Consider the following 16,732-nt stretch of genomic DNA (forward strand, 5'->3'; position numbering starts at 1 on the left):
ATTAAAATAACATTGCTGAACACAGAAAAAAAAGTCACAAGCTAAAACATATAAACATTTATTGACTTGATTAGTGAAACGTTAAGTACATTTACACTGTTAAGGAGGATTGATCCAACCTATTTTACATTTGTAAGCCATTTTTACTTTGTGCCTATGTGTGCATGTATATGTAAAAATCTGTTTTCATAAAGACAGATGTGGTTTTCTAAAACTTGAAAGAGATTTGTTCTTACGGAAAAAAAAAAAGATGATGTATCTCAGTAGACAAACTCATTTTGGGTCATTTTAATCAACACAACAGCTTTTGAATGTTCCAACAAACTAATTTTTTCCCTCCGGCATCCAGGAACACTTCTAAAGCACAATGTAACTTCATACTGAAAGGCTAATCACCGTCAGAATCACACTTAATAATATCACAAAAAACAGCAGCATTCATGAACATTGTAACATGCATCTGTTTCAATAAGTTGGTCACTGGTCTAGGTGTGGCGCATGAGACAGAGCTACTACATTCCTACATAGATATACTTATTTAAAATATTTTATTCCAAAAATGAAATAAATAATAAAGTCAAATTGTGATATTACTTTCTTTAAGAGAAGTTTTAAAATGTTTGCTGTGGCCTTTCAATATATGCAGCTCTTCCTGTCTATAAAAAGGAAAACACAAGTTTACATCCTACAAGTACAAACACTACCGTTTGCATTGGTTGGAGTTGAGAAGATTTTTTTTTTTTTAAGAAAAGAATACTTTTATTCAGCAAGGAGGCATTGATTTGATCAAAAGTGACAGTAAAGACATTTATAATGTGCTGATCTTTTGAACTTTCTATTCAACAAAGAATCCTGAAAAAACAACGTTTTTCCACAAATTTCCACATAATAATAAGAAATGTTTCTTGATCAGCAAATCAGCATATTATAATGATTTCTGAAGGATCATGTGACACTGAAGACTGGAGTAATGATGCTGAAAATTCAGCTTTGCCATACCAGGAATAAATTACAATTTAAAATATATTAAATAGAAAACAGTTATTTTAAATTGTAATAATATTTCACAATATTATTATTGTTATTTTTTTACTGCATTTTTGATCAAATAAATACAGGCTTGGTGAGCAATTCATAAGAGACGATTCATTTCAAAAACATTAAAAAAATCTTACCGACCCCAAACCTCTGAACGATAGTGCATCTCTTTATTCTTTGGAGGTAAACACAGGAGAAATTCCATTTTGTAAGAGGAGCAGGAATGATTTATGAATGACTTCCAGGTCTCTGGCTGGACGTCGGCTTTGTGAGGGGCCTTCTGAGGGCCCACTGGTCCCCTGCCTCAGACTCGCTGCTGGAGCTCTCGCTGCTGCTGCTGCTGCTCGGACTGTCACTGCCGTTGAACTCATAGCAGTCTTTCTCCTGTCCGCTTTCTTTCTCCTTCCGCCTGTTTCGCCTCTCCTTCCTCTTTATTTCCACTCTTCCAGGGGTTGCTGTTCCACTTGACATGGGCATCGCTGACGTCTGCCTGTCCTGCCAGGTGCTGGATACCTGGGGAAAACTGAGGGCTGGATCTGATGAGGGAAGGTCTGGAGGCTTCATGGAGTCTTCCTTTGGCTGAGTCTTATGCACTTTATCTAACTTTGAACTCTTAGACTTGGACCGAACAACAAACCAGTCCTGTGTAAAATAATAACAGTGAAATATTTGTTATAAAATGTATTAAGGTTTATGTGTATCAAAAATTAAAGGTTATGTGTTACCCAGTGTTATTTTTGTATTTTTCATATACTTTTTTTAAATTGCCTTTTATTTTCAAATTGATTAACAATTTACCTGAGAATGAATGGAATTGATGTGGTACTTGACTCCGCTTTCAGAGTTGAATTCTTTCTTACATATCAAGCATTTATACTTCCCAGTCTCAAATTCACCCTGTAGAGAAGAAGAGAAAAAAAATCCAATTATGAACAAGAAAAATATTCAAACAAGAAAAATAATTATAAGAAAAACATTGATTCAGGTAATAAATAAAAAGGCAACAGTTATTTAGTTTCAATTAAACTGCAGATAGATTTCTTTTCATTCAAAAGTTTGGGTTTGGTAAGATTTCATTTTATTCAGAAAGGATTCATTAAACTGATCAAAAGTGACAGTAAATACATTAAGAATGTTACGAAAGATTTCTGTTTCAAATAAATGCTGTTCTTTTGAAATGTATATTCAATCCAGAAAAAAAGTATCATGGATACTTATATAAGTATCCATGTAACGATAATTATGTAATAATACTTACAATTATTCTTGTTTGATACTTAATAATATAATAATAATAATAATAAGAAATGTTTATTGAACAGCAAAACAGCATATTTGTATGATTTCTGAAGGATCATGTGACACTGTAGACTTGAATAATGATGCTGAAAATTCAGCTTTTATAACACAGGAATAAAGCGCATTTTAAAATATATTAAAATAATAAATACAAATAGTTATTTTAAATTGTAATATTTCAGAATATCATTTTTTTTACCGTTTTTTGTATACAGGCTTGGTGAGCCTTAAAAAAAAAAAAAACACTTACCGACACCACATTTTTAAACGGCAATGTATAGTATTGCGGCAGTATATAAGAATTTATTCCATTTAATATACCAAATATCCTGTAATGTAAGCATTATGTACATGTCTTAAAACAAAAGGGAAGTCATTCCTTACCAAGGTACATAACCCAAGATGAGCCTTTAGACCAGATACGCTGGTATAGAAGCAGCCACATCCCTAAAATGACAACACAGATCACATTTGGTACAGCAAAATCAATCACTCACTAACAATCTTTCCTTTTGCATAATGCTACATTCATGCCACCAATGCAAAACTTTAATGAATGCACCTTTAAGTTTAACATAATGGTGAAAACTTATGGAACTATAACAGCTTATGCATGATGTTCACACCTTGTTGGGACACTGCACTTTTTTATGCAGTTTGACTTCATTCTTCCACTTCCGAAGAGTCTCCTGGCTGAAGGCCGGCAACCCTGGACGAGAATACTTCAGCTACATGAACACAAAAACACCAAAAATGCCTATAAAAATTTATGAAATGCCAATTCATCATTCACAGTCATGTCAGGACATATGTGTTTAGCAGCACCTTCCTGTCGTCTGGTACCAGGTCACGCTGGACTTTCCTTTTGGGCCATTCCTTCAGCAGCTCCTCACTGGCGATCTCCCTCAGGTGGAACACGGCCACCTGCGCCGACAAGCGTTTGGCCCGTCCGCTCGGTGTACGCTCTGGGACGGGCTCTTTCTGTGTCTTTACCTCCTCTACTTCAATTTCTTGGACCGTCTGCAACAGATATTGGGGTCTTATTTGCAGAAACTTCAACAGCCTGAATGAGAATCAATTATGTCAGCACAGATAAATGTTTATTTATACAACTGAATAATGGGTAGGAAGACTCACCGGACCGTGCTCGTTCTTGAGGTGGTACTCCAGACCCGCTCTAGAACGATACGCTTTTCCACAGTGCTTACAGTTCATTAAGAGTTTCTCCAGTTCTGATGCCTCTTTGCCACATTTCTTCATATGATACACATAACCCATTATACTAGTAAAACTTCCTGTGCAACCCTAAAAAAAACATTCAGTTAAGAACAGTACAACAGCAGTAATTCTAAACATCCACAATGCTATTTAGTCATTATTTAAAATGTTATTATTATTATTTATTTCTCATATTATCTCATATTTTCTACTTTTTCTCTACTGTTCAAAAGTTTGGAGTCGAGTTTTGTAAGAATTTTCTTGTTATAATCCAAAATACAGTAAAAAGAGTAATATTGTGACTATTATTACAAATTAAAAGAACTCTTTTGTATTTAATATATTTTGAAATGTATTTTTTTTCCTGTGATTGCAAAGCTGGATTTTCAGCATCATTACTCCAGTCTTCAGTGTCACATGATGCTTCAGAAATCATTCTAATATGCTGATTTGGTGCTCAAGAAACATTTCTTATTATTATCAATGAAAAGTTTTGCTGCTCAAAGTTTTTGTAGAAACCATGATTTGTTTTTATGATTATGATTTTTTAAATGATTTTTTTAAAATGTCAATTTATTTACCATGATTAATTATTTGATGAAGAGAAAGTTTAAAAGAACAGATTTTTTTTTAAATAGAAATGTTTTGTAACATCATAAATGTCTTTACAGTCACTTTTGATTAATTGAATGTGTCCTTGTTAAATACAATTATTTTATATTTTATTTTAAAAAATGTTACTGACTCCACTTTTAAACTGTAGTGTACTTTATTTTCATTTTCTTGTTTATTACTAATACCTTTCCACTTTTAATATGCTGACCTGTGATGGACTTTAAATGGTAATAATAATAATAATAATAATAATAATAATAATAATGTTTAATTTATAAAACGTCTTTCCCAAGCTCAAGTTCGCTGTACAGGTATAGTATTTTGCATACTATAAAAATCTATCGCATAATTAAATCTCCACAAATGTTACATGCAGCACTGTATCATTATCAAATTATTTTATTACTGGAACTAAATAATTAATAATTTTTTTGAAAAGACATTTTAATTGTAAAATATGTCCACACCTCTTTTGAACATTTTAATTTGCCCATCCTCTTTAGTACTTTCCGTAGTTTCTCCTTCACTGCTTGGTCAACTAGGTCATTCCCAGTATCTGGAATGGGCTGAAAAACCAACAAAATTTTTTTTTTTAAACAACACAATCACCCTTTTCATTGTCAATGTTACTAAATATATAAAAACTAACCAAGTTGTTGTGGTCCGCCATGAGGTGGTACTTCATTCCAGTTGAAGTTTTCAGTTGTTTCTCACAGTGTGGACATGTAAAAGGATTCTACAAAATCAGGTTCAGAGCTCAAACAGGTGCTACAAAAATAATGATAACAATGATATTTTTATAAACATTGTAACAATATATGCACGTACCAGTTTGCAGGTTTCCAGGTGCTTCTTTAACCCATCCACTGTTTTTCTTCCAACGCTTTTGCATTTTGGGCAGGTCACTCGACCCTTTGCCAAAATCTGCAGCTGCCATTTCTCCTCCTGACTTCCTGTAAAGAAAGGCACCAATATTCAATATTTGTGTTTGTGTCATTTTCATTTAGCCTGAACAACCACCTCATTTACCTGGTGGATAAACAGGTGACTCTTTCTTGGTACACTGAGATGATTTCTGCTCCTGCGTGCTGTCAGTTATCTGATTCTTGTGAGTGAACTGAGCAACAGGAACTATAACAGGTACTGTAAAAGAAAAAAGATACAGTCTTCACTTTTCACATTTTATCATGTGGATTATTGAGGAAAAACATGAACTTCATACCTGTTTGCTTTACTTCCTCAATGTGCTTTATTAAGGAGGGCTGGTGAGCTTCTTCCATCTTCTGCTTCTTCGATTTAAAATCTGTGGTATAAATACTACTTATACTCTTGGACATTATTTAGACCATCATATATCCATTTATTCTACTTAAAGGTTTAGTTCCCCCCAAAATTAAAAATCTGTCATTAACTTCTCACCCTCACGTCGTTCCAAACCCGTAAGACTTTAGTTCATCTTCGGAACACAAATGAAGATCTTTTTGGAGAAATCTGAGAGCTTTCTGTCCCTCTATTGACAGCTACACAACTCCCACTTTGACACTTCAAAAAGTTAGAGATCATAAAACTAATCCATATTAATTGAGCGGTTAAGTCCACATTTTCTGAAGAGACTCGATCACTTTATATGATGAAAAGATTTAATTTAGGCTTTTATTCACAGTACAGAACTGGCTCAGATTTCATTAAAAATATCTGTGTTCCGAAGATGAATGAAAGTCTTACAGGTTTGGAACGACATTGAAGGTGAGTTAATGATGATAATTTTTGGGTGAACTAACCCTTTAAATATCTGAAAGTCTGTACTAACCTGTTTCTATTAAAGTATCTGAACTGGATCCATCAATTTCCCCCATCATTCTTCTGGTGTGGTCAGTGTGCATAATATGTTGGCTTTCCAAACCATTGATCATACTGGATGCGATAACTGAACTGGACGATGACCCATGGCTTGAATCCTCTGTAGGTCTCATAATCACAGGCTGGAGATCATGATACCTTAGGACATGAAGTTTTGACATCATTATTAAACCATTATGTAGATTATGCATGAAATTTACAACTGCAAAGCAGGAAATTTACTACTAAATGTCATGCATGAACACATGAAACTCACTTTTTTCTGGAGTAAGTTCTCTTTATTTTCTGAGAGCTTGTCCCCTCATTCTGAAATGCAATAATACAATTAGTTCTGATGGTCTCATGTTTCATTTGAATAATTACCTAATGTCATGACTGTTATAAACATGCTATGAATGTTTGTGATTATGATTGTTCTTTTTCCCCTCTTTTTTGTAGATCTGATTGGTGAGAGTTTTTGGGGCTGTTGTTTCCGTTTCACATTCATGCATTTGTCCTGAAAACTTTCTACAGTTATCCATACATTTATTTGCAAACACAACTCACTAACATTACAGATTACTGATATTTTGATTATGCTGTCTTATTCATTTTCTGATGTAATAAATTAATAAATATGCGTGTGTCACACCTGGCTCAAAGATGCAACATTAAGGGTGAAAAAATGAGCAAAGAGAAAGAAAAAAAACCAGCCAGAACTCAAACGCAATAATAAATGGAGCAATTCCAATAGGGTAACCTAACAACTGGGTCATAACATTAAATCTATACACTGGCATATTGATGCACAACTCAAGGTGAGGATGCTTGGTCTTACTTTGGATGGTTTCATTCCACTACCTTCAGCCTCTTTTCCCAGATCCTTTATGGCATCTGTTGAAGGCACAATCAACTGTGTTGAATCAATTCAGTGTCGCGTAAGCTACTCTAAAAACGTAATTAATTAGTAGCTACAAATTACATCTTTAACAGTGAAATTAGATTACTGTACTTTTTACTCTCTCTAAAAAGCATTGCAAAAGTACTCTTTACTTTCTAAATCCCATATCTACCTCGACCAGTTGAACAATAGCCTACACTTTTAATTCCTTCAAATAAATAATATAAAATTGTTACAATTATTTTTGAACTGAAGGTTACATTACAAACATACATTTTAACATTAGAAGTTAAATTTTTATGCTAGATCCACTATTGTTTGATAGAGAATTGTTCTATAGTCTATATAGTATTTAACGCAATTACATCAGAAGTAACTGTCATTAAATTACAGAGAAATGTATAGTAATCCCTTACTTTGCTTTTTCAAAATGAAGAATTACTTATTGATGAATTACACCCAACACTGAATCGATTTATAATAAATTAAGAACAAATAAACTTTCTAAATGATGTAACTGTAATTGATTGTCTTTACAGATAAAACATTTATAGATCACCAGCCCTATAATGTAAATGTATTTAGTTCCTGTAGCTCAGACCTCAGAGCATGGTGGTGCTGCTAGCAACGCCAAGGTCATGGGTTCGATTCCCATGGAATGCAAGAACTGATTAAAATTTGTACTTTAAATGCAATGTACTTTGAATAAAAGTGCCTGCCAAATGCAAATATATGTATATTTATCTAATCAGAATAGACTTCACAATCACGTAATTATGATCTGGGAATGCCATCACTTCAGAATAAGGGTTTACAAAGTTTAGTGTTTAATAAATCTCAGCAATGAAGAATTACCTGGTTTTGGGGGGTTTAGTTTTGATCTTGGCATTTTCCTCTTGCTGGGTACACATATGGCAGACATGTTACCCTGGGTCTGATCCATCCTATTACACACAAACCATGGATAGATACAGAGAGGCATGGATGGGGATCTACTACTAACTCTCTATATTACATTTTTACTATCATCCTCAAAAACAAATAAGTAACAGTCACATATAGGTAAGCTCCTATGTGGAATTTCATAAATTCATTAATTCAATGTCCCCCAAACAGGCAAGCAGATACTGGTTGTACTAAGTATCTGAGAATAAAATACATTTTCATGCATGGACTAACGTTAACCCTGTATTTGCACAAAGAAGCTGAAAGCTCCCTATGCACCTTTATTGCAGAGCATAACTGTAGTCTTCAAGATCACTGCCACCATCACATTCACTGCCCACCAATATTTTCAGCCAAAAAAGGACGCATGACGGCTCTACGTAAAATAAGCCCTACACGGATGCACCCGACCGTCAAACAATTCATATGACATCGAAATACAATAAACTTTCAATTTGAAGGGGCATATCCAACACTCAATGTTCACAAAACAACCAAGAGTAGCTATAGCATACCGACAACGTCCTCTCGGCGAGATCACTTCATGCACGACACGCCTCCTTTTCTCACCAGCCAATGAGAACGCGCCTTCCCACCCATACACCAAAAGGGGCGGATCTCCCTTCAGAACAACCTATCTCTGAGACTACAGGTCCCAGATCAGATTTTGACACGCCTGTGTAGTTACACTTTGCTACGGTTACTACGCCTTCACTGAACCGGAGTCAGTCTGCATACTGAATTTATGCTATTTAGTTTTATCAACATCAACTTTCGGTTTCAGTACAGCAGAAATGAGCAGCTCAGGGTCTTCTTGGTTAACGTGGATCCCACACTCATTTGGGTTCACCAAAGAAAAGGTAGGCTACAATAAACAAACATTTAAAATCTGTCACGGATCTGTAAAATCTGTTGACAATCTGTCAACTAATAATCCAAAATACGCTATTGTTGCTCCAAAGGTGCTAGCAAGGAAGTGTATATAAAAGGGTGCTTGTGTCAGGGTTAATAACTATAATCTTTATTGTCATTTGTTTAAGAAGGGCAGAGCTCTCCGAGAACAAATCAAGAAAATATCTGGGTCTACTGTCCTAGATGGTATGTGTCTCACCTGATAATAATGTTTCTAATGACATTTATTTGATCACACCCCCATGACAAATGTAAAAATGTATGTATTAAACCAAAGCTCATGCAGTGTGACATGCTACATTATTTCCACCTGTTTAGATGCAGACATTGATGATGCTCAAGTTCTTACTTTGACAAGAGAGGATCTGAATGAGCTTTTTCCAGGTATCAGGAACTTTCAGCTCCGAAGGACCATTATGGTGCTCATCACAGACACAGTGAAGGTAATGTCTGCGGTCAAGAAGCTGGTGGAATTGAACTTCAGTGGCCACCAAAAATATTCACACACTCCTAAAAGTGTAGGAATGTTATGGTATTAGATAACACTAATTCAAGCTTTAAGACATATGCAAACAAATGATGCTAGACCTTTCCTCAGAACAAACTTTTTTTTAAATGACTTTTAACCAACCAGTACCAAAGCCTATTTTGGATGAATGTTTGAGGCCACTTGCTCTAAACTGAAGTTCACACAGGTGCAGTTCATTACGTTAAATAGGAACATGTTCCACCAATGTTTGACAACCAGAAGGTATCCAAATTAATATACTTAAAGGGATAGTCCACCCCAAAATGAAAACTGTTATCATTTACTTACTATCATGTTGTCCCAAACCTGTATGAGTTTCTTTCTTCTGTTGAACACAAAGAAGATATTTTGAAGAATGTTGGTAACCAGATAGTTGACGGTGGCCATTGACTTCCATAGTATTTTTTCTCTCTACTATGGAAGTCAGTGGCTATACTGTCAACTGTCTGGTTACCAGCAAGTATATGTGATTTTTTTTTTTATTCCTAAAAGGATTCACTTCGATCTGGCCCAGAAACATTTGCCGGAGCACTGAAGCATTTAATGGACAAAAACAACAGCAGTGAGTAACTTATAAACCCCACAATTTTTTAAGTTGTAGCAGAGAACCAAGGGACTTTTTTTTGTAAAAGAGACCTTTCATAGTGGTCTTCCAACTTTGTCCCAGATGATGCTGCTGTTCAGGATGTTTTGAAGGAGTCTCTTCGAGCTTTTAGAGAAATGGAGGAGCAGCTCAAAGCAACACAGGCATCTCTGAAACCATACATTGAGGTCTTGAACAGTCTCACTGAGGCATCAGCTAGAAAAGAGCACTGGGATACAGAAGGAACTACAAGCAGGAGAAAATTTCCAAGCTCATCCCAAACAGATTTAAACTCTCCAACCACAAAGACTCCTTATCGTGAGTAACAGTTACATTTCAGAACCTTTTATATTTCAGTTAATCATGACGTATACATTTAGTTTTACATATATCAAAATACTCAAATAAAATCTAGGTTAAAATGAACTTCTGGGTCCTACTTTTCATTCCCACCCTATTATATTTCTTTCTATTTTGCAGAGCCCCAAGTCAAAGTGCATCCACTTCTCTGTGGCCAAACCTTGGGAGTTGACAGGGAAATTGTTGCACTGCTCAAGGGAGTGACTGCGAGTGAATTATGGGACTGTCAGTTGATACTGGTCTTCTGTCCCGTAGCATCACGAGCTGGAACTGACATTGAAGATGCATTGAGGAAAATTCCAGGTAATTATTCATAACGTCTTTGAGAGGAATGTAACCAATTTACGACAAGGTTAATGACAATATATCCAGAAACATGTATAATGTACAATACAGTCGTCCTAGAAAGCACTGTTTTAATCGATGGTTAGGGAACTAGTCTGTAAACGCTAATATCATAGGTTCAGTCCTTCATAGACATTCTTGCTCAATTTAAATAATATTATGTTAAGTAATTCTAATGTTAAGTCATTCTCATTTTGTTTACCTTCACAGCTGATAAACCAGCAGTCCTGGTGATGATGTACCATACCTTCAACCCTAACTATATTTGTCCCAGCTGTAATATAACATCTTCTCAAGTGAACATTGTGGAACGTGTTAACATGCTCTTCCATGACTCACAACACGGTCTTCTGAAATGTTCAGCAAATGAACTTGCATTGACCAAACTTCAGTCTGTCTTATACCAGTACATGTAAATGGTCCCGCCTCGAAAAACTCTTAAAAAGATTATTCAATGCATGTCTGTTATGTGGTCATATGAATGGACAAAAACAACAAGTCTGCTAATAAACATTTAGAACTGATTTGTTGATTCCAATTTTTTTTTATATATTCAGACAATTTCAACACAATTTTAGTAAGAACGCCAATAGCAGGAAGATTAGAAAAAAGCCTTTTCACCAATGCTGTGATATCATGCCAAAATGCTTTCTTCTAGTTCTCACCTTCTTGTAGGCACATTTAAATTCATGTACATCTCACACATCAGATAAGTGATACCTCATGCCATCATGATTAATAACCTGGCTTTTTAAAATGCATTATGAGAAGTTGCGTGTTTTTACAGGCTAAAACAAGCAAGCTTGTATCCAACCCTACATAGACAACACATACGTGACTGTAGCAGGTGCAACAAAACCTGCACTGATTTCGGATCTTTTCCTCTGCGAACTTCTCTTTATCATACTTTGGCCTATATTGTGCGCATCATTCACAAATCACAAACCGAAAAAAAGAAAAATAACCATTGTAATGCTTTCTCAAACAATATATGCATCTGAGTTAATATACTGATTTAGGGAGACGGTCCTCACAAAAGTAGTCCAGCAACCCGGAAAAAAAACTGTTGGCATGATTATGAAATGTTCTACAGCCAATCGCCATACTTGATGAGTAACCAGCTTTCCAGGTTATTGGAATTTCCGTAGGCACATAGATACATCCGTCTTTGCACCACACGACCATGGATAATCATGGATATTATTTCCCATTAACACACTCAGAGGGAAAAACAAAAGCTTAAAACAAACATGTATGATGGTATGGTTGGGTCAGTCAAGACAAAAGTGCCATTCATTTACATTCGAGTGATTGGCCAGAACATTTTGTGCTTTTTCAAGTGTCTTTTGTTTGAAAAGCCCTGTCACTGGCTTGGTCCTTTCTTCTGCTTGCTCCAGTAATTGTTGTAGGCCTTGTTGAACATGTCCTTGCAGCTGAGCTTAGCATTCAGGCGGGAGCAGATGAGGAAGGAGCCACCCATTTTGCGATGCAGGGAGTAGGTTTCTTCTGGTGGAGGGATGAGCCGCTGTTTCAGCATGACAGGGATGAGGTTGTGGATGCGCTCCGTGGTGCTCTGCGCACCGAAGTCAAAGGGCACCACAGAGGCAAAAGCCTCGCCCAGGATCATCACCGCATCCACGTGGGCGTTCACCATGGCCTGGATGAGGAGAAGAGGTTGTGTAAACACATGACTGTCGTGTGTAGCAGCCCCGAACACAAAATATCAGGGTGGTATTTTCCTACCTTAGTCTCATAACCAGTCAAGAACTTCATTTCTATGGACTGCTTCAGCACTCCTTCTCTATCACCCTCTGACGCAGCCTTGATGATCTGTTTTAAAGAGCAAGATACAGCAAGTTTAAGAAAGGAAATATTCATTATACATTCGTTTACTTGACCCTTTAAACTGTATGTTTACCTCGATATAAAGATCAGTGAAACTCTCATCAAACCCCCTCGTTGCACCAAAGTCCAGCAAAGCAACCTGTGGATTGAAGAAAAGTCAAAACAACTTATACTTTGGATTTTCTGTACAGAAAGTTCAATTGAAATACATTTAAAAATATAATAATAAATCATACACTAATAATCGAATTATTAATATATATTAATAAGAATGCATTAAAAGTGACAGTAAAGTAAAGTTCATCATTTAATTTTTTATTTATTTAAAATAAATTATGTCCTTTTGAACTTTCTATACATCAGAGTTTCCACAAAAATAATAAGAAACTCTTTTCACCACTGATAATAATTCATGTTTCTTAAGAACCAAATCAGCATATTAGAATGATTTCTGAAGGATCATGTGACACTGAATACTGGAGTTATAAATATTATATCTATATATATTTTATATATAGTACAGTCATAAAAACCTATTAAAAGTGTGAAATTATAGGGATAACAGAGAATAAAACAAATGTTTAGCAAACGGGAACTATTTTCTATTTCAGTTTCCAGTATCTAAAGTGCATCTACACTTTCTGGTGGTGTAAGTAACTAGGAAAGATCAATGAATGATCATGACACTCTTACTTACCCTGTGAGTTTGTGGATCATAAAAGAAATTGGACCAGTTGGGATCCGTCTGCATGTATCTGAACTCAAAGAGCTCCCTCAGACACAGGGTCAGGATATTCTCGCAGATCTGAGCATCAATAAAAAGTATGGTTACGACACATGCACTGGACTGCTATAAATTCACAGTATTTATGCATTAAAGCATATGTAGCACTTAATATAAAGTAATAGATCAGTTCTAACTCAAAACAAAACACGGTTTTTGAACCCACTGTTTACAAACTACATGACTGATGCAGGCTTAAATCATACTTAAATTGTCTGTTTAAAAAATTCAATCAGATTTATTGTCTTCATTTATGTCAGTCAGTGTACAGCATTTGGTCAACACATTTTATTTATTTTAAACTTCATTACTTAACCTTTTTGGTATGGACATGGCCTTATTTCAACTTTGCCCTACTAATGCAAAATAAATCCTTCCACCAGCAGGTGGTGATCATGCTTCAGGAAGCCCACTGGCATCCTGGGCACATTTGAGATCATGTGACTCACACTTCAAAGCATATAATGTGGCCTGATAACACAACAAATTTGAATGTGCCTTCACTTATATAACTTGCTAAACAGTCTGATGAAATGTTAAGCATGGCTGCAATGTGAAAAGTTACTGAAATGAAAGTACTAGAAAGTAAACTGAAAAATATGTTTTTCCAGCCCAATAGGGTAGCAGCCAATTCATAATCCAATACTGTTAGTAATATTTATAATATTTTTTATATAATAAAATAACGCTTACTGGACTGAAGCAACTTAGGTTTACTTGATTATTCATACAAACTTTCTAGGAAAAATCATTTTAAAATGTATCAAATATGATACATCAGGCTTTCAAGGAAAGTTTATGTGTACATCTATCAATCATCGTTGTTGAATTGAATTATTTGTTTTGCCCTCACAATAAAAACTACAGAGCTTTGATCATAAAATTAACCATTTAAATATCGTCTTACTAAGACGCATTATCGGGAGCTATAGTGACAACTGATATTTATATGCATGTAGTCTGGTATACTGTTATAAAGATCTCATTGATTTACATTACAAGCCATCAGAGCCTCTGATTAAAACTCTGATTTCCTCCTCGAGTTTGAGCTCCATATTCTCCTATATCATACTATATGAGCCATAAAAGCCTGATGTATCAAATATGATACTCAACAAAACAAAAAAAAACATATGCAAACCATTTCTTTTAAATATATTTAAAAAATAAAATATTTAGTCTCATGGTTCAATAAACTTCCTTTTTAAAAAATGTGATTTTCTGGCTATTAGTTCATACTTCAGTCTTTACAGAGTTACTGGTTTAACAGCACCAGTGAATACCTCATTTTTCAGCTCTTGTGACAGTGCGTCAGCCTGATCCAAGGGGAACCCAGGAACCAGTTCGGTGGTGAGAACGTGCTGGCCGCTGAATTCGTCGATTACCTCTGGCACGTAGAAGAAGGGGTGATCTTTCAGTAGTTCCCTGCCAGAAACCACAAAGCTTCTGAGTCACTGAGCACAAGCAAGCAATCCCGTAAAACATGCCATCCCGCACGTGCACCACAGACAGGACGTGCTGATGAACACACGCACACGTCTGGGCTGAGGGATGTGGGGAAAGTCATTAAGCTATTCTCTGGGTGTGAGGAATTCCCGGATGGAGCCTAAAATTTGGTATGACAGCTTGAAATTACAGCTTGCTAAGCAATAAGGGGTACGTCAGCTTTGAATTAGAGTTTATAACAGCACTAGATTATAGTCAAGCTAGCAATTTGAAAACGTATCTAGCTACACTAAAAGGTGATGTTAGAAGTAGCTTATCCACCTTATTTTTCAGGTAAGAGTTGGCGCAGACATTTGTAATTTTAATGTGTTTGGCTTCCGGTGTCATTCGCTTCCAGTTATTTTTAGCTGTACAAAACAGCTTGTTATGCTGCTTGATATTGCAAAATGGTATTTTTTATTTAACATATTATTTAATGTATTGTCTTAATCATAACTCGCTGGTTTGATTTTTAAAACAGTTTGACAAACAGTTTTAAAATTTTACTGCACTTTGCTATATTCTTCTCGTTATTTCCGTAATAGTGGCTAATAAATCTGAAGTCTCACACATTCACAGAAAACACCTTACTTCAGTGTTGAAAAATAAGGTAGATACTGAGGCTATTTAACAAGGCAATATACAAGTATCAGATGATACTTTAAAATATAAAAAAATCTGAGCCATATGTAGCTTGCAAATTAACTTGTGTAAAATTTGACAACAGATTCTTTGAAAACATGCAGCTGAATCAAAAGGCAATAAATGAATACATGCATAATAAATGCTGCCACATTGACACTTATTCACTTCAAAAAGTAATTTTATTCCTAATTGTTTTCCAGGATATTTCTTAAATAGATAGTATATTTACTTTTTAGTATATTTAAATCAAGAAAATATTTCTGCCAATGGACTAAGAAAATTTAACTTAATTCAAAGGGGAGAAAATTTTATTTTTCTTACTCTATTGGCAATTTTTTTTCTTGTTTTAAGCATAAACCACAAAACAAATTTATCAAATAACAAAACTTAATATGCCATTCTGCATGTCTAGTAAACGTATCTTGATATTTGCACTAGAAACAAGACAAAAATATTAAATAAGAAAGTGAAATTTGCTGTGTAAACACTACTGAGTGATGACTCAACTGAATCAGTGTATCGAACTGGTTCAACTAACTCCAGTTATTTTTACAGTATATATTATTCTAATACATTCATGTTTTCTGTAAAGCTACATTGTAAACACTGTTTTAAGTAAGTTTTACTTACCTAAAAACATACTGACCACAAGCTTTAGCTCTTTTCTAATGCAAAACTAAGGAGGATGGTTGAGTTGGGTAGATTTAAACGCAATTTAACAGAAATTATTCAAATATAAGAGAAATATATATTCTGTAAAATTAGCAACAGTGACAACAGAGGTGAAAAGGTCAATTGTCCAAATGAACCAATTCAATAAAATCAATCAGACTACCTGACAAAGAGAAGATATTCTAGAAGAACGTGTTATTTCCTCAGCTCTTCTGGATGTAAGGCTGTGTGTGCAATGTTTGTTTACACTACGTCAATACTTCAACGTACAGTATGGAATTTTTCGCCACTAGGGGTCGCTAACCTATTTACAATAACAAAGGCGTAGTTTGATGACGCAACATTTGCTAACAATTATGGATCTTGTCGTCAACGTCAAGCCGACCGATCTAATCTATGGATCTAATAATGTTTATGGATGACTGAATACATCGATGCTTTTATCATGACTGTGATATGAAGCAGTTCGGGATTGCTAAGAGACAGCTATCAGCTCCACACGCGACGCGATATGGACATTTCATTCTACTGAACTAACGTTACACGCGAGTGCAGAATTACTACTTACAGTCACAGGTCAGTTTATTAGACAAATTAAACTTGTGAGGTAACGCAGCGTTGTTTCACTTGGTCTAACATTACACTATCACACTAAACTGCATTTGAATGTGTTGAAATGTATGTGTTAGTTTGTCTGTATGAGACTAGCAGTAAGCT

General features: G+C 35.2%; 3 protein-coding genes across 6 annotated transcripts in view; 1 reads left to right on the forward strand and 2 right to left on the reverse strand.

The window, feature by feature from the left end:
• Nucleotides 1–42: 42 nt before the first annotated feature.
• znf512 (zinc finger protein 512) lies at nt 43–8,407 on the reverse strand. Of its 3 annotated transcripts, none has more exons than XM_082148229.1 (16): nt 8,371–8,407; nt 7,766–7,854; nt 6,848–6,903; nt 6,287–6,336; nt 5,981–6,168; nt 5,393–5,473; nt 5,200–5,313; nt 4,999–5,123; nt 4,820–4,906; nt 4,638–4,736; nt 3,475–3,642; nt 3,163–3,357; nt 2,964–3,065; nt 2,722–2,784; nt 1,837–1,935; nt 43–1,680 (listed from the first exon to the last, which is right to left on the reverse strand). In XM_082148229.1, the coding sequence occupies exons 2-16, from the start codon at nt 7,851–7,853 to the stop codon at nt 1,267–1,269; spliced, it is 1,929 nt and encodes a 642-aa protein (XP_082004355.1). In that variant the 5' UTR covers nt 7,854; nt 8,371–8,407; the 3' UTR covers nt 43–1,266. The 3 variants fall into 3 exon arrangements, with proteins under 3 accessions (XP_082004355.1, XP_082004356.1, XP_082004357.1); XM_082148230.1 differs by lacking the exon at nt 8,371–8,407 and adding an exon at nt 8,135–8,353; XM_082148231.1 differs by lacking the exon at nt 8,371–8,407 and adding an exon at nt 8,096–8,353.
• A 178-nt stretch (nt 8,408–8,585) lies between these two features.
• Nucleotides 8,586–11,108, forward strand: LOC309482748 (uncharacterized protein). Of its 2 annotated transcripts, none has more exons than XM_082148290.1 (7): nt 8,586–8,715; nt 8,899–8,953; nt 9,086–9,210; nt 9,789–9,858; nt 9,964–10,197; nt 10,360–10,542; nt 10,795–11,108. In XM_082148290.1, the coding sequence occupies exons 1-7, from the start codon at nt 8,650–8,652 to the stop codon at nt 10,998–11,000; spliced, it is 939 nt and encodes a 312-aa protein (XP_082004416.1). In that variant the 5' UTR covers nt 8,586–8,649; the 3' UTR covers nt 11,001–11,108. The 2 variants fall into 2 exon arrangements, with proteins under 2 accessions (XP_082004416.1, XP_082004415.1); XM_082148289.1 differs by having other exon boundaries at nt 8,602–8,715; nt 8,896–8,953.
• coq8aa (coenzyme Q8A-a) overlaps nt 11,109–16,732 on the reverse strand; it is a 34,152-nt gene continuing 28,528 nt past the window's right edge. Inside the window, exons 11-15 of the mRNA XM_082148234.1 lie at nt 14,497–14,638; nt 13,127–13,234; nt 12,503–12,568; nt 12,328–12,414; nt 11,109–12,241 (exon numbers count right to left, since the gene is read on the reverse strand). Coding sequence (XP_082004360.1) covers nt 11,948–12,241; nt 12,328–12,414; nt 12,503–12,568; nt 13,127–13,234; nt 14,497–14,638 — 697 coding nt within the window. The 3' untranslated portion in view covers nt 11,109–11,947. The remainder of the gene's footprint in view (nt 12,242–12,327; nt 12,415–12,502; nt 12,569–13,126; nt 13,235–14,496; nt 14,639–16,732) is intronic.

This window comes from Leuciscus leuciscus (genome assembly GCF_965113295.1).
Source record: "Leuciscus leuciscus genome assembly, chromosome: 19".
Classification (NCBI taxonomy): Eukaryota; Metazoa; Chordata; class Actinopteri; order Cypriniformes; family Leuciscidae; genus Leuciscus; species Leuciscus leuciscus.